Consider the following 25,097-nt stretch of genomic DNA (forward strand, 5'->3'; position numbering starts at 1 on the left):
CCGAGTCATGGGATGCCGATAAGATCTTTGAGAGATTGATAAGACTACCACTCCCTTCCGCTCTGTGGGTGTGAAGATTGCCCCTTGCTCCTCGCAGAAGTGGATGGGGTTTTAGTTTCTTCCCCTCGATGTCAAAATCCTCTCAGACCCGCTGCTCTGAGGTGGCCTATTTCTCAAAAGAGACCTTGTTCATTTTAATTCTGAGTAGAACCTGGTCCAGGAGGTACAGTGGGAGAACCAGTCTGAAAAAATGACCACAGTTCATTCTAGACTGAGCCCACTTTCGGGTAGGGGGGGATTGTCTCTATTTGTTGCCGAATTGTACTTTCCAAGCGGTTAGTACAACGCTCTGCAGGCAGTAAGCGCTCAATAAGTATGAATGAATGAATGAATGAATGAATGAATGAATTCAAACAGTTTTTTTAAAATGAGAATATTTGCCGGGAAAGGACGGTCTATAAAAACCTGCCAAAGGCCTGGAGACCGTTAAAATTTGCACATTAGAAGGTCAGGGAGGATGGGAACTCCAGATCAAAAATGGAGAACGAAAATGTGCATGGCAAGGAGCCGCAGCGTGGCCTAGTGGATAAAACCTGGAAGGATCTGGGTTCTAATTCTGACTCCGCCACTTGTCTGCTATGTGACCTTGGGTAGGTCGCTTTGCTTCTCCGTGCCTCAGTTCCTTCATCTGTAAAACCCACTCACTGGCCCTCGATCTCGTCTCTCTCGCCAACCCCTTGCTCACATCCTTGCTTACATAGAAGCAGCATGGCATAGTGGATAGAGCCCAGGTCTGGGACTCAGAAGGTCATGGGTTCTAATCCCAGCTATGCCACTTGTCTGCTGTGTGACCTTGGGCAAGTCACTTAATTCCTCTATGCCTCAGTTACCTCATCTGTAAAATGGGGATTAGAACTGTGAGCCCCATGTCGGACAGGGACCGTATCCAACCTGATTAGCTTCTATCTATAAATGACAGATATGTACCTAAGTGCTGTGGGGCTTAAAAAGGTACAGGTCCAAGGACCTAGAAGATGCAGAAGTGAGAGGGAATAGGGGAAATGAGGACCTGGGTTCTAATTCATGCTCCATTCTTGCCTGCTGTGTGACCTTGGGCAAGTGACTTAACCTCTTTGGACCTCAATTACCTCACCTGTAAAATGGGGGTTAAGACTGTGAGCCCTCTGTGGGACAGGGACGGTGTCCAACCTGATTAACTTGTATCTACCCCAGAGTTTAGTACAGTGCCTGGCACAAAGTAAGTACTTCACAGATGCCTTTAGAAAAAATGAGGGACTAGACAGGGAAGACTTCTTGGAGGAGATATCATTTTAGTAAGGCTTTGAAGGTGGGGAGAGTAGTGGCCTATAGCAGTATATAAAGGGTAAGGAGAGTTCCACTCCAAAGGAGTGGGTGGCAAGACAGACAACACTGAAGTACAGAGAGTAACTGGCATTAGCAGAGCAAAACATGCAGGCTGGACACGGAAAACCAGTGTGGTTTGGTAGAAGGGGTAGAAGGGTGGATTTGCACCCTTCAATTGAGCCCTTTAAATCCGACAGTAAGGAGTTTTTGTTTGATGCGGAGGTGGATGGGCACCCGAAAGAACAAACTGACATAATAAACAGCTGCCAACAAATGAGAAAACTGTCCTTACCCAACAGTCGTAGAAACACAAACTGCACACCCAGGGCAAAAGAACGTTGTTTGTCAGGCACACACCTGGAGGAAAATCAACATCAGTTATGTAATGGAACAAGCCGCAACACATTTTTCCTCCCAATCCAAGGTCCTTTCCCATCAATCACTTTTTATGGGTCATAACCAGTCACTGGTTAGATGAAAAAACGTTTCAGGAAAATCATTAGAAAAGCCAAGAGGACGTTCTCTAGTTCGGGCAACAGGGAAGTGCAAGAGAAGAACTGGTTTGTATTTTAAGCTAATGGATAATGACAGAGAGGGTATTCGTTCTTGGACGCTTCGCAGCATCTCAAACATGGATCCCATATTTGTACAATTATACAGTTGGCCGAATTAGCATGAATTAGACAGTTTAGCAGAATCTGCAAAAATATGCCCGGTGAGGAAATTGACCCAGCCTTTCAGAGACACCAGAAAGTGCAGTGCAATCGACTCATTTTCCAGCCCTCTGACAGACCCTAAACCAGTGGATTCTCCAGTCATTCAGTCATATTTATTGAGCACCCACTGTGTGCAAAGCACTATACTAAGCACTTGGGAGAGTATGATACAACAATAGGCAGACCCGTTCTACAACAGACATATTCCCTGCCCCAAACGAGCTTGTTGACTTGGGCACCCCCAAGTCATATCACTGGGCAGGATCCTTCAGCCTGGGGAAGGGTGTGTGTGGGAAGGAAACACTTTTCAAAACATCCTGGAGTGGGGAGGAAAGGGAAAAAGGGAAGGAAGGCACAGTGGGGAGGGGAAGGAATTTCCTAAGAGTGTCCCCAGGGGTCACCTAATCTTCCTTTGAGAGAGAATAGCATCTGGCCATTAAAGATGGTCCGCCTCGAGAATTCTTTGAAATTTCTTATTTGTTACAGGTTAGTTTGATTCTATCATTGGCCCTGGGACACCTCTTAAACCACCGAAGGTTTTTGTAGAAAAATGATCCAGGCAGGAGAGCGCAGGAAGGACCGGGGGATAGTAGTAGGTCTACTTAATCGATCAGTCAATCATATTTATAAAGGGCTTACTATATGCAGAGCAATGGAAAGAGTACCCAGGTGGGAATTGGTCACACCCCCATCCCTTGAGAGGCTGGCGATCTATTAATATAGGTGGAGGCCAGGGGGACCAGGGACAGACACACTAGGAGCGGTCAAACTATAAAACAGTATAAGGTATAAAGACAGCAAAGCTTAGTGGAAAGAGCATGGGCTTGGGAGTCAGAGGTCGTGGGTTCTAATCCCAACTCTGCCACTTAGCAGCTGTGTGACTTTGAGCAAGTCACTTAACTTCTCTATGCCTCAGTTATCTCATCTGTAAAATGGGGATTAAGACTGTGAGCCCCACGTGGGACAACCTGATGACCTTGTATCAACCCTAGCGCTTAGAATAGTGCTTGGCACACAGCAAGCGCTTACCAAATGCCATCATTATTATTAAGACACAAAATTAAACCAAAAGTCAGCAGGGAGCTCTGGTTAATGTGTCTGGCCAGCCGGCTGGCCTTTTTTTTTGCCCTCGCCATCTCTGCCGGAGTTTTTTATTCTCTCTGTCTAGTTCTTCTTCAGGCTCTATCTCCTTCTGCCCACTCTTTCCTGCCTTTGCGACCTCTCCCTCTGGCTCAGCTCCTTAGGGGAAGCAGTGTGGCTCAGTGGAAAGAGCCTGGGCTTCGGAGTCAGTGGTCAGGGGTTCGACTTCCGGCTCTGCCACTTGTCAGCTGTGTGACTGTGGGCGAGTCACTTAACTTCTCTGGGCCTCAGTTACCTCATCTGTAAAATGGGGATTAACTGTGAGCCTCATGTGGGACAACCTAATTACGCTGTATCTACCCCAGTGCTTAGAACAGTGCTCTGCACATAGTAAGCGCTTAACAAATGCCAACATTATTATCCTTCCCTCCCATTCTGAACTCTGAATTAAGTGCTTGGGAAAGTATAAGATAATATAAAAGAGTTGGTAGACACATTCCTTGCCCCCAGTGAGCAAGGTTTAGAGGGGGAGACAGACTTTAATATAAATAAATTACAGATACGTACGTATGTGCTGTGGGGCTGGGGAATAAAGGGAGGAAATTAGGAAGATGTAGAAAGGAGTGGGAGAAGAGGAAAGGAGGGCTTAGTCAGGGAAGGTTTCTTGGAGGAGAAGTGCCTTCAATAAGGCTTCGAAGGTGGGGAGAGTAACAGTCTGTCAAATATCAAGAGGGATCAAGAGGGAGGACGTTCCAGGGCAGAGGCAGGACTTAGCCAAGAGGTTGGTGGCGAGATAGACAAGATTGAGGTTCAGTGAGTAGGCTGGCAGTAGAGGAGCAAAATGTGCGAACTGCACTGTAGTAGGACAGCAGCGAGGTGAGGGAGGAGAGGGCAAGGTGATTGAGTGTTTTAAAGTCGATGGTAAGAAGTCTCTAGATGTTAAAAAAATCGAATTTAAAAGAATAAAGGCTCTATCTAAACAGGCCAAATGCACATCTTTCAGAAAAAAATAAACACAAAATCTTGCTTATCTGACATGCTGAGGGAATAGGATATTCTAGTTGTACCTCTAGACTGAAAGTTCTTTGTGGACAGGGACCATGTCTACCAACTCTATTCTATTGTACAGTTAATATCGTACAGTCTGACGCTATGTACAGTGCTCTGCACACAGTAAGCACTCAATAAATACCATCGATTGACTCCAATTGTGGGTGGGGGGAAACGAAAAAGTCAGGGTTAGCCAAAAGGGGGCTTTCCCCACTAACACAGAGGACCACAGTCTCCTCCCTCCCCCAAACCCTAGAGGGGCAGGAAGGACTGCTTGCTAATCACATTAGCAGAAGAGCAAACCCTGCTCTGACTCTAGGACTCCAGGGGATTTGCTTAATCACTGCTTGCTGATCAAATTAGTGGATAGATTTTCCTCCAATGGAGCTGGATGGAGAAAAACTGTAGTTAGCAGTAGGGACCAGCAGTTAAAAGTAGATGAGATTGTGTCCATGATGCACAGGTAGCATTAGCACAGGTAGCAAACTCTTAATGCGGAGGAACAGGTATTAGGTGGAGATACAGGTATTAGGCGCCTGGGGGAAAGGGAGCTCAGTGATTGGCTGGAGGAAGCTGTTTGCTAATCCGATTAGCAGAGAGTTTATGCAGATGCCCCAAGGAAGAAACTTCAACGTTTTAGACTTCCCAGGGATCAGATGTCCAGGATTAGCTTTGAACAGGATATCTCTGAAAGGTTAGTAGAGCTCGATGGTAAGGTGTTGCATAAAGTGTTTTGCTGCCCAGAGTATTTTTGGGGGGGGGGGGGGGTGCAGAAACACCATCTGTTATTTAATGTTATTTAACCTATTTAATGGCCAGCAGGAAATGGACCACAGGTATTTTTTGATGCAATATACTCCAAGCGAGCACTAGACCTTGTATGTTCATTCAGTGGTATTTATTGAGAGCTTACACTGTGCAGAGCATTCTACTGCAGGCTTGGGAGAGGACAATACAACAGTAAACAGACACCTTCCTGCACATGAGGAGCTTACAGTCTAGAATCTAAAGCGTAAAGTCTTACAGTCTGTTTTAATTGGCCCGAGCCCCTGTATGACCGTCAGTCAGCTAATGAATAGGTTGTATTTGCGGTCTCCCTATTTTCCTTTCCTCCTTTCCCTCCCTCCCCTGGATGCCAGCTTGCCTGGATTCTGGAAGGCATTGCTCTGGCCCCAGAGGGGCACCAGAGACGGGCACAGGGAATGCAGACAGGAGGACGTCTCTAAACTGCCAGCTCCATGTGGGCAGGGAACCTGCCTACTTGTTTTGTTTTGTTGTCTGTCTCCCCCTTCTAGACTGTGAGCCCCTTGTTGGGTAGGGATTGTCTCTATCTGTTGCCGAATTGGACTTCCCAACTGCTCAGTACAGTGCTCTGCACACAGTAAGGGCTCAGTAAATACGACAGAATGAATGTTTTCCAGCAGTGCTGTATTATACTTCCCCCAAGCAACATGTAAAAGCAGCATGGCGTAGTAGATACAGCACTGGCCTGGGAATCAGAAGTTCACGCGTTCTAATCCTGGCTCCACCGTGGTCTGCTGTGTGACCTCGGGTAAGTCTGTGCCTCAGTTACCTCATCTGTACAATGGGGATCGGGACTGGAGCCCCCACGTGGGACAGGGACTGTGTCCAACTCAAATTGCCTGTATCCACCCCAGCTCTTAGTACAGTGCCTGGCACATAGTAAACTCTTTATAAATTCCATAATTATTAATATTATTATTAAGCGCTTAGTTCAGTGGTCTACACATGGTAAGTGCTCAATAAATACCACTGATTGATTGACGTCTGCCCATCAGAGCAGCCTAGAGAGGCCTCGCGGGGTGTGACCGTTGGGACCTGCCCACTCCGAGCTCCCAAAGGCTGACAAACTGCACTAGCCAGGGGGCAACCCAGGAAGGGGTGCTGTGACTCACCCAGATAATGATAATAATAATTAATAATTATGGTACATCTTAAGTGTTTACTATGTGCCAAGCACTGTTTTAAGCTCTGGAGCAGGAATAAATCCAATCAAGTTGGACACAATCCCTGTCCCACCAAAAAGCACACTCTTAATCCTCATTTTACAGATGAGGCAACTGAGGCCCAGAGAAGTGATGTGATGTACCCAAGGTCACACAGCAGAAACATGGTGGAGCCGGGATTAGAACCCAGGTCCTTCTGACTCGCAGGCCCATGCTCTATCCACTAAGCAACACTGCCCAGCTGTTTCCCCCAGGCAAACGGCCTCCTAGGGTAGACATGAAAGCAGTGTGGCCTAATGGATAGAGCATGGGGTTGGGAGCCAGAAGGACCTGGCTCCACCAATTGTCTGCTGAGTGACGTGGGGGCAGGTCGCTTCACTTCTCTGGGCCTCAGTAAATTGGGATTAAAGACATTTACCCCATGTGGGACAGGCACCGTGTCGAACTTGAATAACTTGGATCTCTCCCAGTGCTAAGTGCAGTACCCGGCATAAAGTACTTTACAAATATTATTTTAAAAACCCCACGGTTGAAGGACAAACCATCCACGTAAAAACAGACCACAGACTATATGACAAATGTAACTTGGATTCCCTACAGCCTTAAACTACAGACTTTTAACAAACATAAATGGGTACATGTTCTCCAAACAAACCTGAACACCTCTTCTCAATGCAATCGACACTCTTTAGGGAACACAGGTATGGGAAAATGGAAAACTAGAGTCCGAATGAGAGATACATACCTGAGGACGGCCACAGTAATTGGAGTAGCAGCCATAAAGGTAAAAACTACAGTAAAAAAGAAAAAGCCAAGGAATATTGGCAAATTCTTGCATTTCGTTTCACATTTCCCAGTTTTAGCTTCATAGGCTTTATTTCCTGCCATCTCTAACACGGGATCTGCTTCTCCAATACAGGAGCAGTTATAATACATCTAGGAATATTGCAAAAAAGAAAAGCAATTCACCAATAGCCATCTCATGGAAAGATTCATGAAATTGTACATTTTGAAGATATACATATAGGCCGAAGAGTTTCTAGTACTAGAAATAAACTGGGAAGGAAACTAAGATAAGGAAAAATGGTAAAAAAAAAAAAAAAAAAGAGAGATTTTTTTTCCCCCTGCCCCGGGACCCTTCCTTATTTCCTGGACTGAACTTGCTTGAGGAGTCAGAGGTCATGGGTTCTAATACCGGCTCTGCCACTTGTCATGTGTGACTTTGGGTAAGTCACTTAACTTCTCTGGGCCTCAATTACCTCATCTATAAAATGGGGATGAAGACTGTGAGCCTCACCTGGGACAACCTGATTACCCTGTACCTACGCCAGCGCTTAGAACAGTGCTCGGTACATAGTAAGCACTTAACAAATACCAACATTACTATTGTTATTATTATTTAGCTAAACTTTGGTGTTCAATGTTCCAAGAAACTCTGGCAAAAAGCTCTCTCCCTCTCTGAGCAATTCTATTTCTTGATGCTTAGAATGATTACAGGGTGATCACATTTTGACAGAGCTCAGAGTACTTCAGGAGGCAGGGTCAGGGTGAAAAAGCTTGTGAGCCAAAATGGGATCAAAACAGAGAGAGGATGGGGGGAGACAGAGAGAGTGAGAGACAGAGAAAGACAAAAATGGAGAGAGAGAGGGGAGACAGAGTGTGAGGATAGGAGATGATCAGAAAGGCAGAGACAAAGAGAAAAGAGACACAGAGAAGAGAGAAAAGCAGAGAGAAAGACAGAGAAAGTAGGGAGAGGTATGGAAGACAGAGACAAACAAGGAGAGAAAGAGAAGGGATAGAGAAATAGCATGGCCTAGTGGATGGAGCACAGGCCCGGGAGTCAGAAGGACCTGGGTTCTAATCCCAGTTCTGCCACTTGTCTGCTGTGTGACCCTGGACAAGTCTCTTAACTTCTCTGTGCCTCAGCTACCTCATCTGTGAAGTAGGGATTAAGACTGTGAGCCCCATGTGGGACAGGGACTGTGGGCAATCTAGTTAGCTTGTATCTATTCCAGAGCTTAGTACAGTGCCTGGCACCTAGTAAGCACTTAAAAACTATCATTAGAAAAAACGGTTAGGGCAGGAACTGGCTATGAGAATGAGCAAATTGGTATGGTGGTGGGTGGGTGAAGGACTGGGGAGAGACTGAGAGAGAAAAGGAGAGGCACAGGGACAAAACTCCTTGTCACGAGCATAATGCACAGACGTCACTCAAAAGCTAAACGTTAAACCGGGCGCACTGGGCAACCCCCCAGGTTGGGGGTGGGGGTCTTCCGTCCACGGAGTCAAGAGGGTGAGGAGGGACAGACGAAGGAGCTCAACTATTTGTGCATCCTTCGCTTGGTCTTTAAACTGCCTCCTCTAAATTGACTCCTCTTTCAACCCCTACCTCCCGTCCCCACAGACGATGCCTTTTAAACCCCTGACCAACAGCTCAATCACCGTGTCTGCCTCTTGCCAAGAGAGACAGGGCACAGACTCCCATACCCTCAGGGTCCGGGAGCCAGGCCAATACCCTGGTTCACTAGAGGCTAGCTCTGGCTTTGATCATGTGCCTCACTGAAAGGAAAAGGCGGAGGAATGAGAACCGCATACCCTTTGGTGATTGCTCGTTATCTGCTTGGTGCAGCCTGCCATACACGGAGAGAAATACTGAACATCATCTTTCCCACAGACGGGATAGTAAAAGGAGCGAAGGCAGCTGCAGTTAGCATTGCACGGGGCTTCCAGCTTTCCCAGCTTTCCTGTTCTGTAGGAAGCCAAATGAACACGTTACACATGTATCTTTTATCTCATCGGTGGTCAACTGATGAGCGCTTAATGGGCGCAGAGCACTGTACTAAGGGCTTGGGAGAGTACAGCACAACAGAGTTGGTGGTCTTGTTCCCTTCCCACAGTGAGTTTATGGTCTAGAGACGAGATTACCTAGTAGCAATCTTGGAAAAAAGGGCAAATTTCCTTCTAGCGGTAAAATCGTTATTCGACATTAAGTGTCAACAACTTTACCCTAGTTTACTAAAAAAAAAAAAAAGGTTGGCAATGGGAATGTGCAAGGTTCTTCATTTCCATTTTCTTCTGTTATTTGCCATCTTGCGTAGGTGGTAGAAAATCCAAATATAATAATAATAATCGTGGTGTTCGTTTAGAGCTTATCATGTGCTAAGCATTGTTGGAGGCATTGGGATATATACAAGATAATCAGATCACATCCAAGTCCCTGTCCCATTTGGAGCTCATAGTCTAAGAAGGAGGGAGACCAAGTATTGAATCCCCATTTTACAGATGAGGAAACTGAGGCACAAGGCAGTTAAGTGACTTGCCCAAAGTCACGCAAACAGGCAAGTGGTGGAGCCGGGATTAGAAGCCAGGTCCTCTGACTTCCAGTGTGATACAATGCCAGAAAATTTATGACTAATTTGACACTTTTTTTTTTCCCCCACACTTGGCTCCTGAATGCACAACTGAGAATGGGACTGGTCTTTGCATTTACAAAGCTCATCGAATATTTCAGCTGCTTACCGTAAGCAGGGGAACCTTTCGCTATTTTCTCAGACCATTTTTGCAGCACTCTGGCCTTATTTACAGGTAAACCTGAATGGATCTGAAGACCGCCCAACTATCGGAATGATCGTATCCCCGAGCGTCTGCTGTTTGCTTTAGGCTAAAACTGATCCTAGGTGGCCGGTGCACAAGGTTCCGCTCCGAAGGTTGTTCACGCTCTGTGTGTTCTGAGTGCAGAAGAGAGACGTGGACCAAGCACGTCTTTGAGATGACGGTCAGTGATTTGCGCAAAGGCACGTAGCAGCACCGTGGTTGGAGCTGGGACTAGACCCAGATCTTCTGATTTCCAGTCCTGGGCTCTTCCCATGAGACTTCCCATAGGGAAGCAGCGTGACATAGTGGATAAAGCATGGGCCTGGGAGTCAGAAGGTCATGGATTCTAATCCCGGCTCCACCACTAGTCTGCTATGGGACCTTGGGCAATTCACTTCAATTCTCTGTGCCTCAGTTACCTCTTCTGTAAAATGGGGGTTAAGACTTTGAGCCCCTCATGGGACAGGGACTATGTGCATCCCGATTTACTTATATCCACCCTAGCGCATAGACAAGTGCTTGGCAGATAGTAAGCGCAATCATATTTATCGAGTGTTTACTGTACTCTTGCAAGGGCTTAGTACAGTGCTCTGCACACAGTAAACGCTCGATAAATATGACTGATCAACTGACTCCCATTCTCCCTCTTACTTAAGACTGTGAAGCCCATGTGGGACAGGGACTGTGTCCGACCTGTTTAACTTGTATGTACTCCCGCATTTAGGACAACCCTCGACACATAGTAGACACTTAAACGTCACAGTAATTTACGGGATGTATTTTTTAATTTTTAAAATTTACTGTAATTTAATGATGATGAGGATTACGATACTACTAGTAATAATAATAACAATAATAATAATAATCTCAGCAACAGCTAATAGAGATTGAACCGAGAAGCTCCAGGGACCCATTGAGGAGACTGATCCATCAATCAATAAGCAGCACAGTAACTGAAGTACAGAAGAGTGAAGTGACTTGCCCAAGGTGACAGCAATCTACCAGATAGAGCATGGGGCTGGGAGAAAGAGAACTTGGGTTCTCATCCCAGCTCTACCCTTGTGACCTTGGGAAAGTTACTTCACTTCTCTGTGCCTCAGTTCCCTCATCCGTAGAAACGGAGATTAAGACAGTGAGCCCCACGTGGGATATGGACCGTGTCCCTCCTGATTGGCTTATATTTACCACAGCGTTTAGTACAGTGTCTGTCATATGGTAAGCGCTTAACAAATGCGATTAAAAAAAAAAAACCCAACCAAACAAAAAAACAAATAACTCAGCTGAGATCAAACCCCTCCGGCCAAATGAGAGGGCTGTCCGGAGACAACTTTGCAATTTCTCCTTCCCCTCAGGGGTCATGGGATCATGGAAGCCACATACTTGCCCACTTTGAATTTAGTTCTCCCAGACACCTGTAAGGTTTGCTAAATCATGCCCATTCATCTTCTTCCCCATCTCGCCCTCCCTCTTTCCATGATAGGGAAAAGTTGAATGATGCAGAAAGACTGATTTCGTTAGGGATCACGGTTTGATCTCAGTTGCATTTTTTCTACTGTACAAACCCACATGTTGGGACTCTGATAGGATCACAAAGGCAATAAAATATATTTACCCATTATACGCTTCAGAGACACCGGCAAATGGCTCGTTTCCACATTTAGCGAAAAGAAAAACAAAACTCAACAGAAGTGATACTGCCGAGGAAGCCAGCGCAAATTTCATCACATTCTGACAGTTCATTTTGCTCTTGGAGGCGATGGCACCACCCATAACTTGCCCAAGAGCTGCTCCTGGAATTAAAACAAGCCCTAGCGAGGAAGAGAAAAGCCACCGTCAGAATGAGGTTCGAGACATAACGAATCACAGAATCCTGTGTTTCACAGCAGTGCTTACAAAATGGCCAAAGAACAACTACAAAACTATACATGCTCTCACAGGCTGAAGTTATTTCCCTAGTTGGGGAAGCTGTGAATTAAATATGTAATGAGTTTCAAAACTGCAAAATTACAGCAAATGAAGACTTGGAGGTAATGCGGATTTGTGCATTTTGGATTTTCTTAATAATCTGGGGTTTGTATAACTGCATCTCTTATTCACTAAACCTTTTGGGATTTTCAGAAAATAAGAAGATGGTGACAAAACAAATGGGCTTGGCCTAAGAGATCTAAGCGCTCTAGAGAATCCCACTGCTTCTAGAAAAAAGTCTAAGGGGAAGTTTAGTTTTGGGGAAGAGGAAACTACCTCCAAGAGTGGCAGCAGTGCTGGATGACTTTCCAAATTGGTTTTCTATAAATTTGGGTAAAAACGTAGCAAATCCAGTAGTAATTAAGGCTTCTGAGGTAGTGGATATAATTAAGCACATGAACACAGGATTTTTCAGCAGGATCTGGAAAAAAACCCCAAGAGAATCAATCTATTTATTTATTGAGCACTTATTGCTTTTAAAAATAAAACGTATTTCTTAATACGTACTAAGTGCTGGGGTGGATACCAGCTAATCAGGGTGGACACAGTTCCTATCCCACGTGGGGCTCACAGCCTTAATCCTCATTTTACAGATGAGGTTACTGAGGCCCAGACAAGTTAAGTGACTTACCCAAGGTCATAGAGCAGACAAGCGGCAGAGCGGACAAGTTGGTAGAGACATTTCCTGCCTACGAGGAGCTTACAGACAGGAGGATTAAGTAGTTTTTTCAAGAAGAATACCTTGATTACTGCACTGCTGGGAAGGGAGGTACTAAAACCTAGGGTGAGCTCAGTAAACATCAACAGTCCTACAAAGAGAGCTTATCCCTAAGCTAGAGAAAAAGAGGAGAGGGAGGAGATCCTTGTGCACCTCAACAGCTGTTCAGCTCGGTCTCCAGAAGCCAAGCCCCAGAGGACTCCCTTCCCAGCTCCATTCTCAGTCTCCTTCGGGGGTTCCTCCCCTGCTTCCCACCCCCTAACTGTGGGGGTCCCTCAGTGTTCAGTTCTGAGTTCCCTTCTATTCTCCATATTCACCCACTCCCTTGGAGAACTCATTCGCTCCCATGGCTTCAACCTCCACCTCTATGCTGATGATACCCAAATCTACATCTCTAGCCCTGATCTTCCTCTCTCCAGTCTTGCATTTCCTCCTGCCTTCAAGATGTCTCTTCTTGGATGCCCTCCCATCATCTCAAGCTTATCATGTCCAAAACAGAGCTCCTTATCTTCCCACCCAAGCCCTGTCCTCCCCATGACTTTCCCATCACCGTAGATGGCACCACCATCCTTCCTGTCTCACAAGCCCGTAATCTTGGTGTTATCCTTGACTGCTCTCTCATTCAACCCACATATTCAATTCATCGCTAAATCCCGCGGGTCCCACCTACACGACATCGCTAAAATCCGCCCTTTCCTCTCCATCCAAACTGTTACCACGATAGTACAATCACTCATCACTCACTCATTATTATTAGTACCATTTCATTTGGGCAGGTAAGACAATGCACTTCTACAGCAGAAACAGCCACTGTTGTGAGAAGACATGGGCTTCCATTTTGACCTGAACTACCTACCCGTCCATGGCGCATTCACAGCCATTTCCAAGGGTCTTAGACACTTCCACATTTTCTCTGATCATTCAAGGTCAGCCCCTCTGCAGCGCTCTATTTCCAGATACCTCACCTCTAAATCAAGTTTTACACACATACACACTTCGGGATTGCCTGCCATCACTGTTCCTGCCAACCCACATAGGAACAGCCTGAGCTTCCACTATTGTCTTAGCCGGCTGGAGATTGGTGGGTGGATGGAAGGGGAGAGGACCAAAAAAGAGAAGGGAAAGGAGGAAGAGAGAATGGAAAATGAATGAGTAGGAGAAAAAGGAAAAAGTACAGGGGAGGAGGGAAAAAGAATGAGGAATGGGTAGAAGGGAGGAAGGAGAGGGAATAGAAAAGAGACTGCCCAGTGTCCAAATGTATAATGACCAGACTTCCCTACAATAGATGGGGTGGCCACAAATTGGGGGATTCTGTCCTGTCAACTGCAAAGTCTTAGGTGGGTCTCAGGTTAGCTGGGGTGCTGGAAGGAGACAGCCCAGTGTTCTCCTCTCTTCTTTAATGGCGTGAGTAGCTGGTCACCTTCACCCAGTTAGGTGATCGTTATGTCAGTGTGTGGTCAGTGTGGGGACAAGGATTGCTGAGTAAAGACACTAGAGGAGATCAGAGACAAATAGGAAAGGAAAGAGCCTGAAGAGAAAGGGGGAAAAGAGACTGAAGCAAGATGGAGGAGAGGAGGGGATTCTGTCAGCCTTTGGCCTCTCAATTCCCCAGAAACTGGTGGTTCAGTATCATGGGCCCAGGGTCTTTACCCCAGCATATGGATGCCCCGAGAGTTTGAGCTGGACCAGTGGTTCCTTGCTGCCAAGGCTTTCTGGAATTGGAGCCCACCCCTCTCCACAAAGACTTCCTGGTGCCCTCCAGGGCAGGGGGACCGCCCCATCGCCAAAAACTGGCATTTCGTCGATGCCGATTGTGCAAAGGAAGAAATCCACTAGGAAAGAAGCTTGTATCAGTCTCAGTCCGAAATGGTTTTACTTTACCAGAAGAGCCACTGGAAAATCTTTAAAACTCTCCCCAAAATTCTCATCTGAAACCACGGTGATACTTTTGTCCTGATGGGTCTGAGAAACTTTGGCAGCCTGAATCATCGCCGTACCTACAGAACAATAAATGCATCTTACAACACGGGCATGAGATAGAACTCAGAGTAAACGTTCTGCTTTATTAACCCAGCCTGAGTTCCCTTGAGAGAGAGATGAGTTCGCAAGACCTTTGGAGAACCAGCCAAACGGGGAGGAAAGCTACAGTAATGTGGAGGCCTTAGCAGGGGCCGCTCAGGAGTCCAGGTGGCTAACCTAGAAGGAGATGACGCTCCCTGAGTGTACAGGAGGGGACTTCACAGGAGTGGTGTGGCCTGGTGGATGGAGCATAGGCCTGGGGGTCAGAAGGACCTGGTTCTAATCCCAAATCTGCCACTTATCTGCTGTGTGACCTTGGGTACTCAACCCCTCTGGGCCTCAGTTACCTCAGTTCCAATAGTGTTTTGTTTTTCTATTGGAAGTTGAATTTTGCTAAGTAGATTCAACTGCATCCATGAGGGAGTGACTGAGTGTTCAGAGTCCTGGGCATGTATAAAAACCAGTAGTCTAGAGGAAAAGCAGCCAGAGCAGCAGCATCAAATTTACTAATGAAAAACTGATGAACAAATAGAGTAATTCTTAGCATCCATAGAGTAATTCTGTTAGTAACCTTTCAGAGGCAAAAGAAGTGAGGAGAACAGTAATAAGAAGAAGAATTACGGTATTTGTTCAGCGCTTACTTTGTGCCAATCACTGTACTGAGCGTTGGGGTGGGTACAAGCAAATCAAGCTGGACACAGGGCCCGTCCCACATGGGGCTCACAGTCTTAATCCCCATTTTACAGTTGAGGTCCTGAGGCACAGAGAAGTGAAGGTCACACAACGGACAAGTGGCAGAGCCGGGATTAGAATCCATGACCTTCTCACTCCCAGACCTGTGCCCTATTCACTACACCATGCTGCTCCACGTAAAGAATGCTGCACAGTTTTTTTCCAGAGATCACAGTTACGGGCTTATCCTACCTGGGAGACAGAAGCACTGACCCTAGGAGCAGCAGCCCCAGAAACAGCCTACGTCTTGCCTCGTGAACGATTCAAAGTCACGACTCTCTTTTACACTTACCTGGTAAATGCTTGGGGAAGCAAGAAAAGGGCACAATCAGAGACCAGGCCAACATCCAGGACAAAAGAAAGCCTATCCACCATGCCCCCAGCCAACGGGGATCATCCTCGTTAATGTCAGTTCTGTGATAAGAAAAATGGCCAAGTCATTCCAGATCCAATTCTTCAACAGAAAATACAATGACTCAATATGTAAGAAGAAAGAAAAAACATCTCTGGCCTTATTTTGATTCCCCTAGAGGGAAAAGAAGAAAGGGCATCTTCCTGAAAGAATCTTTCATTCATGGATGGCTAGAAGTCATCAAAGCATTCTAGGATTACAATCCCTCTCTAAGGGCGAGCAATCCAGTGAAAACGTTACAAACAAGGGAAGCAGCGTGGCCTAATGGAAAGAGCACAGACCCAGGAGTCAGAGGACCTGGGTTCTAATTCCTGCTCTGCCATTTATTTGCTATGTGTCCTTGGGCAAGGCACTTAACTTCTCTGTGCCTCAGTTTCCTCATCTGTACAACAGGGATTAAGATGGTGAGCCTTATGTGGGAGAGGGACTGTGTCCAACCTGATTATCTTGTATTTACCCCAGTGCTTATTCCAGTGCCTGGCACATAATAAGCGCTTGAAAAGTAGCACAATTACTAATTAACAAATATGTATCATCCTGACCCAACCATGGCTTCCTTTTGGGATCCTGCCTTCCCCAAGCATTGCATTCCCCGGGAGTGATTTCCACTGTACATAGCACACGTACAAGTCTACTCAGATAGCAGAATTGCCATTGTTAGACAAGGTTAGAGTGTGATTTGTTATGGCATTTGCTAAGTGCTTACTATATGTCAAACACTGTTATAAGTGCTGAGGTAGAAACAAGTGAATTAGGTTGGACACAGTCCCTCTCCCACATAAGGCTCACCATCTTAATCCCGCATGGGGCTCACAGTCTAAGTAGAAGGGAGAACAGGAGAACCGAGGCCCACAGAACTGAAGCGACTCACCCAAGGTCATACAGCAGACATGTGGCAGAGCCAGGATTAGAACCCACTTCCTTCTGACTCCCAGGTCTGGTCTCTATCCACTACGCCATGCTGCTTCCCAGACCTCCAGACTGTAAGCTTGTTGTGGACAAGGAACCTAACTACCGACTCTGGTATACTGAACTTCCCCAAGTGCTTAATACAGTGCTCTGCACACAGTAAGTGCTCAATAAATATGATTGATTGATTGGCAACGTTATGACATGATCTGTGTTATCTTAAAACCGTTGCCTCACTACGTATCTTTCCCTGGGAAAGCTACGGTCAAAAGCACGGGCGTTGATCAAGCGTTAAAAAAGTAATGTTTTTGCAATAATAAAATGAAGGAATTGGTTCCCATTTTAGGTTTTCTTTGGGATTAAACCTCTGGATAAGTAATTGATTGAGCACTAGCACTCGACTGCAACAGAGTTAGTGCATAGAATAGGAGGAAGGACTACTTTAGGATAGTGAGTGCCGGGCCCTGGGAATTGACCCTGAGAGGCCCAAGGGGAAAGAAAAGAACAAAAAGAAAACCCTTGTGGCGTGCCTTGTACTTCTATTGATATCAATATTCAGGGTGAGCAGCTGTCCTCCCAGTACATAGCCAATCGCTGGACCCAGGATCGACATGGCGTAGCCGATTCCTATAAGGGAAAACGAGCAGAGTTTGACTTTAAAGCTTTTTTGCGTAGCTTCAGGAATCTCTTTAACTGAATCTAAGGGGACCTTAGATTGAAAACGTGGGCTATCGCACTAGTTTCCGTTCATTTAATGCTCTTGAAAATGACAGATTATCATCAAATTCATGAAAGTACAAGTGGGCTGAGACTGTATAAAATAACACGTGCTGACTAGCAACGTTAAACAGCTGAGTCGGTTATACGTAGAAAGCGAGTGTCGAGCTGAAACGGAGAAACATAGCGGAAGGACGACCCGAGGGTGGATGAGATCTCGAGAGAAGCGGCCTGAGGTTTCTCCTCCGGATGGGGGGGAGGGGGTCCTGGCATCTGGGGAGCAACACGTCCCTCCCTCCCTCACCCCCCACTGCTACAGGGAAAAACCCCAGGAAAACTGCTAGAAAGGAGAATACTGGGCCATAGTTGACCGCGATGGAGTGCTGAAAACCCTAGAAACTTCCTGTAATGGTAATGTCCTGTAGTCCCTCCTCTTTTGGGGGTGGGGGTCTTAATTGATCATTTGATCTTTGCCTTTCGGGTTATTTCTTTTCCCGTGTCCCCACTGCCATTGGACTGTCTGTGGGCTGGCAGTGGGGGAAGTAGGTGAGGAGCTCTGGGAGTTAGGTTCCAGGGAATTTTCAGGGTTACGTCTCACAGGTCGGGGATGCCGGAGATGTCAGATGGGGCCCTAATTAATTCCCTGGAGGTCTATAACAGTCTTCCCAGATGACCTGTGGCAGATCCGTAAGCTCACTGTGGGCAGGGAACGTGTCTGTTTATTGTCCCAAGTCCTTAGTACAGTGCTCTGCGCACATTAAGCGCTCAATAAATACGATCGAACGTGTCTGCCCCCAGTTCTAGCCTTCGCTGGAGTGGAAGTTCACCAGTTTATCAAGCCAGGCACGGAGATGAGGTCCCAGCGCTGCTCTGCTCTTAGATCAGGATCTGCTGTGGCCAGTGGCTACTCAGCTTCCTCAAGCCCCTTTAACGGTACCCAGACACTCGGTACTAGAGCCACATTAATGGTGGCCTAGCAAAATCACCACCGGTCCACAAATTGGTAGGGCATTTCGTCCCTCTACAGAGAAGTGCCCACCGAAGCCGTCGACTGGCTGACAGTAGGGTTTTGCAAGATAAAATCTAAAGAAATTAAAGCCCAAAACCCGATAAAGAAGCGGTCAGATAGCGTCACAGGAAGTGATCTCACCTATGTAGAGGGAGGACTTGTGAACGGCCACGCTGTCATCGATGAAGGCCGTGCCGAGCGTGTAGAGTGGAGTCCCTCCCACCCCCAGCAGCAGCTGCCCCAAGACGAAGACGTACAGGTAGTTAGAAAGTGACGAAGTGATGCTGCCTGAACACTTATTCTGGCTGCTGCTATTTACCGGGGCTGGACAGGTATCTTGGTGGGGGGAAGAAAAAAAGGAAAGTTTGGAATTAGTCGGGTTGTAGACTTGAATCGATCACATGCAGTACTTAGTTGGTAGGCATATATTCTTTGATTGCTCCCTTCAATGATTTTTCTTCTACTAAAAATCAGTCATTTGATGCTAGGCTTTGAGCTTCTACCATCTAATGCTTTTCAACAGCCATGAGAATCCAGAGGCCTCGGTGGTCATACAAAATCTTCCATTTCTTTTCAACCAACATTATCCTCCACTTCTGTTTTCGGAAGAGAGCCGTATCCTAGCCCCAAAATAAAAGGTGCCTCCTCCCCACCACACACACACGCATCCCACCCACCAATTGTCATCCTGCCACATGACTTCTCTTCCAATGTGGCTTCCTGACTGTGGCGGGAGAAATATGACTTAACTTTTCAATGACCACAGACTTAAGGCATAGTAGTCAGAGAGCTAAGGCACAACACTGACCTAAGGCATACTGTAACTGGCCTAGTCAGTACACACAGCTCTTTATACAGCCTGGCCTAATAAAAGGAATCCAGGCTTGGGAGTCAGCCTACTCACTGTACCTTGATATCATCTCTCTCTCCACCGACCTCTCTCCTATATCCTGCCTCTGCTCCTGGAACATCCTCTCTCTTCATGTTTTTTTTTTTTTTTTTTTATGGCATTTGTTAAGTGCTTACCATGTGCCAGGCACTGCATTAAGCACTGGACACAGTCCCACGTCCCACATGGGGCTCACGGTCTTAATCCCCATTTTTCAGATGAGGTAGCTGAAGCACAGAGAAGCGAAGTGACTTGCCCAAGGTCAAACAGCAGACAAGTTGTGAAGCTGGGATTAGAACCCAGGTCCTTTGACTCCCAGGCCCTCGCTCTAACTACTAGGCCATGCCGCTTCATATCCAACAGACCATCACACCCTCCCCACCTTCAAAGCCATATCTCCTCCAAGAAGCCTTCCCCAAGTAGGCTATTTCCTCTTCTCCCAGGCCCTTTCTGCTTCACCTTTACACTTGGATTTTCACCCTTTATTCACCCCTCCCTCAGCCCCACAGCATGTATATACACATCCATAATTTAATTATATCTTTTAACGTACGCCCCCTCTAGACTGTAAGCTTGTTGTGGGCAGGGAATATGTTATAACTTTGCTATATTGTACTTTCCCAAGTGCTCAGTACAGTGCTCTGCACACAGTAAGTACTCAATGAACTGATGGATTGTCTGATTGAGTCCGAGGATCAGAGTTTTAACTTGACCCCCTATTTGTCTGCTGTGAAACCTGGGCCCTCATCCCAGCTCTGTCACTTGCCCACATGGTGACCTGATTTGTTTATTCATTCGTTTTATGGTACTTGTTGAGTGCTTACTCTGTGTCGAACACTGTTCTAAGTGCTGGGGGAGATACGAGTCAATGAGGTCGGACACAGTCTCTGTCCCATGTGGGGCTCAGTCTTCACTAGAAGAGAGAATAGGTATTGAATCCCCATTTTACTGTTGAGAAAACTGAGGCACAGAGAACTTAAGTGACATTGGGCATAATACTTGACACATGGGAAATGTTTAACAAATACCATAAAAAAAGATAGCTTAAGATCTTTTATCAAGGCTGCTGGACTCAGTCTAAAATTGATGACATTTAAGAAGAAAAGTATTCTCCTTTGCATCACCATGAACGCCTCTGGAGAGAACCAGACAGTCTTCTCTTTAAAGAGGCTGCAGCTCAGCTGAAAAAAGACCCATCAGTTTCCACCCTAAAGGACAGCAGAACCTTCAGTGCGTACTTTACTAAACATTGAGAAACAGAAAAAGAAACCCTGAAGCAAAATTTTATTTGGTTCTCATAACATTTGTGGTTAGAATAAAGTAATTAACTATAGCCCAAAGTCCAAATTAATTTAATAAAAAATACTGATATAAAAGTTACTGGCTTGTCTTTCAGTCACCTCTCTTTTGTGCCTCAAGCTTTGAACCAGCAACCTGTGACCAGTGAGACACCAACATGCATTCTTATTTTGCGGCAGGCAACCCTCAACATAAGATGGTTTTGAGTTAAGAGGAACAGCACTTACCACATTTCTCAATTTACAGTTATTTCAGTTTTAAAAAACCTTGATAGCAACTTCACAACACTAGCTTTCTTTTTGGCACTAGCACTGGGGATGGGGTTGGAGGGGGCGATGTATGAGAGCTAAGATAAATTATCTTAAAAGCCGTGATGTGGGGACGGAAGGGGAGGTTCCATTACCTGACTGCCAGACAAGAGTCACCAGGAAGGCTCAGCACAACCATTTTACTTCTGATGAAGTAAAAGTTAGCTATCTCGGAACCTCTCAAATTCAATAAATACATTAATCTGGCTACATTATGCATCCATCATTACAATGGGGTCAAACCTCTAAGTAATTCTGAATAGAGTATTTAACCTTGATTCAGGTCCCAGGGCCCCCTTCAAAGGGAGGCAGGGAGAAGGAAGTATTATCTTATTTTACAATAAGGAAACGGAGGCATAGAGAAGTTAAGCAACTTGCCCAAGGTCACCTTGCAGGCAAGTGGCAGAGTTGGGACTAGAACCCAGGTCTCTTGTCTCCTAAAGCTGAGCTGTTTCCACTAGGTCATGTTGCCTCAATGTCTCTCAATCAATAAATCAATGGCATTGTTGAGCACTTACTATGTGCAGAGCACTGTATTAAGTGCTTGGGAGAGTACAATACAAAATAATTAGCAGACATGTTCCCTGTCCATAATGAGCTTATAGTCTAGATAGACAGCCAATGTACTTAGTAGTACATAACATCCCCTCTAGACTGTAAGCTTCCCGTGGGCAGAGAATGTGTCCACCAACTCTGCTGTACCGTACCCTCCCAAGCACCCAGAACAGTGCTCCGCACACAGTAAGCGCTCAATAAATACGACCGATTCAGAGCACTATTCCGATGAGAAAACTGGTTCTGACTTACAAAGTGTTGACATTTAGGATGCAATTTTCAGGAACTAATTGTGTCACACGTCCGAGGACTGCTGGATTTTCTCGTGAAGAGGCTGAACCACAAATCACAAAGGTCATCTGCCTAAACGTGAATTACCGACCAATTAATCCTTCAATGTTCCATTGACAGATTGCCAAGAAAGTAATAATACTATCTTATGATCTCCAGTGCTTTTATTTTCAATCTTTTCATTTTATCCAGATAACATCACTGTGAGGCAGGGAGAAGGAAGCGTTATCTCATTTTACAGATGTGGAAATGGAGGCACAGAGAGGTTAAGTAACTTGCATAACAGGCAGGTGGCAAGAGCTGGGACTAGAACTCAAGTCTCCTGTCTTCTAGAATCCATCAATGGTATTTATTGAGTGCTTACTATGTGCACAGCACTGTAATAAGTGCTTAATTTCTAGAACTGACCCATTTCCACTAGTCATGTTGTCTTACCGCCTATGAACTTAATAGTATAGAACATCAGTCTTCTTAAGACTAACGGTCAATCGATAGTACTTTGCTGGCTGAGAAGTGGCTCTTAATCATCTGTATGTCTTCTTGTGTGCGTGTGTGTGCTTGTGTGCTGCTCCCAATTAGCTATCACCAAATAGGTGCTCCTTTATGAGGGATGGAATTGTTGTGATGACACTCTTAGCCTCCGTTCGCATGTTCAGTTAGGAGAAAAGTTTCAGAGACGCGTCTTCTGACCATTATTCTTTAATTAATGTTGGCAATCGTGGCTGGGAAGACCAATGCATGGTTTGTGATCCCCTCCATAATGCGTGCAGGTTAAGACTGTCATTCCATGTTGCGTTCATTCATTCAATCATACTTATTGAGCGCTTACTGTGTGCAAAGCACTATACTAAGCGCTGGGGAGAGTACAATATACTGCTGCATACGCTACCCATGGTGTCTGGCTCCATTTCTGAGTCTGCTTTTGACTGTGTGCTGTGAGTCCTCTACTCTAAGGGAGTTATCCCTTTTCAGATGGCTTTACACCACACTAGTTTGTCTTCTGCTGTCTTCCAGCCTTCCAATGCTACGCTATGATATCTGAAATTTTGATTTTCTGAGCTCTACGAACATTCTTTCACCCTCATTGTCAGACCCTCTATTTTGATATCCAGAAAGCGGCTGTTAGGATATCTGTCTGTCACCTACTTTTTTTTTAAATGTTGTTTGTTAAGCACTGTTCTGAGCTCTGAGCGTTGGGATAGATACAAGTTTATCAGGTTGAATGCATTCCCTTGTCCCACATGAGGCTCACAGTCTAACATGGGGATGAGAATTAAGCCCTCATTTTACAGATGAGATAATTGAGGCCCAGAGAAGTTAAGTGACTTGTCCAAGGTCACATAACAAGCAACTGGCAGAGACAAGATTAGAATCCAGATCCTCTGATTCCCAGGCCCTCGCTCTCTTCACTAAGCCACGCTGTTTCTCTTCCCCCAATGCTTGCCCAGTGAACGTATCATGCAAGGATCAATGTAACAGTGCCAGAGAACTGACTGCATTCCAGAACCTTCTCGTCTGTGATCCTGCCTTGCACTTGGATGCGGTGTCACCTGTTCGTGGTGTTTGAGGCCACTGTTGTAGAATTATGACCTGACGTCTGAGATGAATCTAGTTCTCATGTCACTAGAGAAGGACGAGGACGTGGCCCAGGTTTTGTGGACTGTTTTTTGGGGTGGGGCACACACTGATTAGGTTTGATAAAGAGCCAGATGAAATCATGGACAGTAATCTCACGATGAGTTATTAGAAGGAAAAGTTCAGAACACCAGACACTCCATCTATATTATGAGGAGGGGTGTTCATGGAAGGCAATCGTCACAACAAGTCTACCAACTCTGTTATATTGTACTCTCCCAAGCGCTTAGTACAGTGCTCTACACACAGCAAATGCTCAATAAAGAACATCAGTTAAACTGATTTTGGGGGTGTTTTACAGGTATTTATTAAACACTTATGTGCCAAGCACCGTAATAAAGCGCTGGGAAAGAGACAAGATAATCAAGTTGGACACAGTCCATGTCCCACGTGGGGTTCATAGTCTTAATCCCCATTTTACAGATGAGGGAACTGAGGCACAGAGAAGTGAAGTGACCTTCCCAAAGTCACACAGCAGACAAGGGGCCGAGTCAGTATTAGAACCCAAGTCCTTCTGACTCCCGGACCTGTGCTCTATCCACTGTTCTTCCACGCATAATATTGCCACTGTCACAGACGAGTACTGGGCTAGAAGGACTACTTCTTTGACCCTGAAGATGGTCTGATGGTCTAAGACAAGACAATTAAACAGACCGACAGAACATGCAAGAAAAATGAAGGGAGAAAAATCAGTGATACAAAATGGAAGAAAGGAAAATAGATTAAGAGGAAAAAAAGACAGTGCCTATTCCAGGTATATTTCTGTAATTATAAATATACATGCATGTATATACAAATACTGGATTGAGACTCTCTTTGTGGACAAGAAACATAGAGAAGCAGCGTGGCTCAGTGGAAAGAGCACAGGCTTTGGAGTCAGAGGCCATGAGTTCGAATCCCAGCTCTGCCACTTGTCAACTGTGTGACTGTGGGCAAGTCACTTCACTTCTCTGTGCCCCAGTTACCTCATCTGTAAAATGGGGATTAAGACTGTGAGCCCCACGTGGGACAACCTGATTCCCCTATGTCTACCCCAGCGCTTAGAACAGTGCTCCGCATATAGTAAGCGCTTAACAAATACCAACATTATTATTATATCTCCCAACCATATTGTATTGTACCCTCTCAAGCTCTAGAGTGCTCTGCACATAATTAATGGTATTTACTGAATGCTGACTGTTTACAGAGCACTGTACTAAGCGCTTAGGAGAGTACAATACAACCAAGTTGGTAGACACCCTTTCCTGCCCACAACAAGCTTACCGTGTAGAGGACTATCTGGTGAAATGAACAGGCTTCTGTGTGACAGACATTCCCATAATAATGATAATGTTGGTATTTGTTAAGCGCTTACTGTGAGCACTGTTCTAAGCGCTGGGGTAAATACGGGGTAATCAGGTTGTCCCACATGAGGCTCACAGTCTTCATCCCCATTTTCCAGATGAGGTAACTGAGGCACAGAGAAGTTAAGCGACTTGCCCACAGTCACAAAGCTGACAAGTGGCAGAGCCAGGATTCGAACTCATGACCTCTGACTCCCAAGCCCGTGCTCTTGCCACTGAGCCACGCCGCTTCTCATCTCCTTGTGAGCATATAAAGACAGTTCTTTGCCACACTGCTGTGATTGCCGCTTGAAAGGCTTGTCGCTGTTTACTTATCTTTAATCTGTTTACTAATCCTCAATCTTTCTGAAGTCACCATGAAAGATGAATAATCTTTCTCTTGCTTTCTGCCTGCCTGCTTGTTTATTAGCTTGGTTAAGAGAGACTGAGCTTTGAAGGCTATAGGCATAATCTGCTGTAAGGAGAAAATGAAATACCTTTGTGGGTTGATTTCCTTCCTGATTCCTAGGCAAAGAGGTGAATGT

At 45.7% G+C, this 25,097-nt stretch overlaps 1 protein-coding gene across 1 annotated transcript in view; it reads right to left on the reverse strand.

The window, feature by feature from the left end:
* The window catches only part of SLCO4C1 (solute carrier organic anion transporter family member 4C1), a 71,562-nt gene that overhangs the window by 11,575 nt on the left and 34,890 nt on the right, over positions 1-25,097 (reverse strand). Inside the window, exons 3-11 of the mRNA XM_029074340.2 lie at positions 18,395-18,589; positions 17,058-17,154; positions 15,499-15,620; positions 14,337-14,452; positions 12,014-12,158; positions 11,385-11,580; positions 8,774-8,927; positions 6,924-7,114; positions 1,658-1,722 (exon numbers count right to left, since the gene is read on the reverse strand). Of these exons, the coding sequence (XP_028930173.1) occupies positions 1,658-1,722; positions 6,924-7,114; positions 8,774-8,927; positions 11,385-11,580; positions 12,014-12,158; positions 14,337-14,452; positions 15,499-15,620; positions 17,058-17,154; positions 18,395-18,589 (1,281 nt within the window). The remainder of the gene's footprint in view (positions 1-1,657; positions 1,723-6,923; positions 7,115-8,773; positions 8,928-11,384; positions 11,581-12,013; positions 12,159-14,336; positions 14,453-15,498; positions 15,621-17,057; positions 17,155-18,394; positions 18,590-25,097) is intronic.

The sequence above is a fragment of the Ornithorhynchus anatinus genome, chromosome 10 (genome assembly GCF_004115215.2).
Source record: "Ornithorhynchus anatinus isolate Pmale09 chromosome 10, mOrnAna1.pri.v4, whole genome shotgun sequence".
Taxonomy (NCBI): Eukaryota; Metazoa; Chordata; class Mammalia; order Monotremata; family Ornithorhynchidae; genus Ornithorhynchus; species Ornithorhynchus anatinus.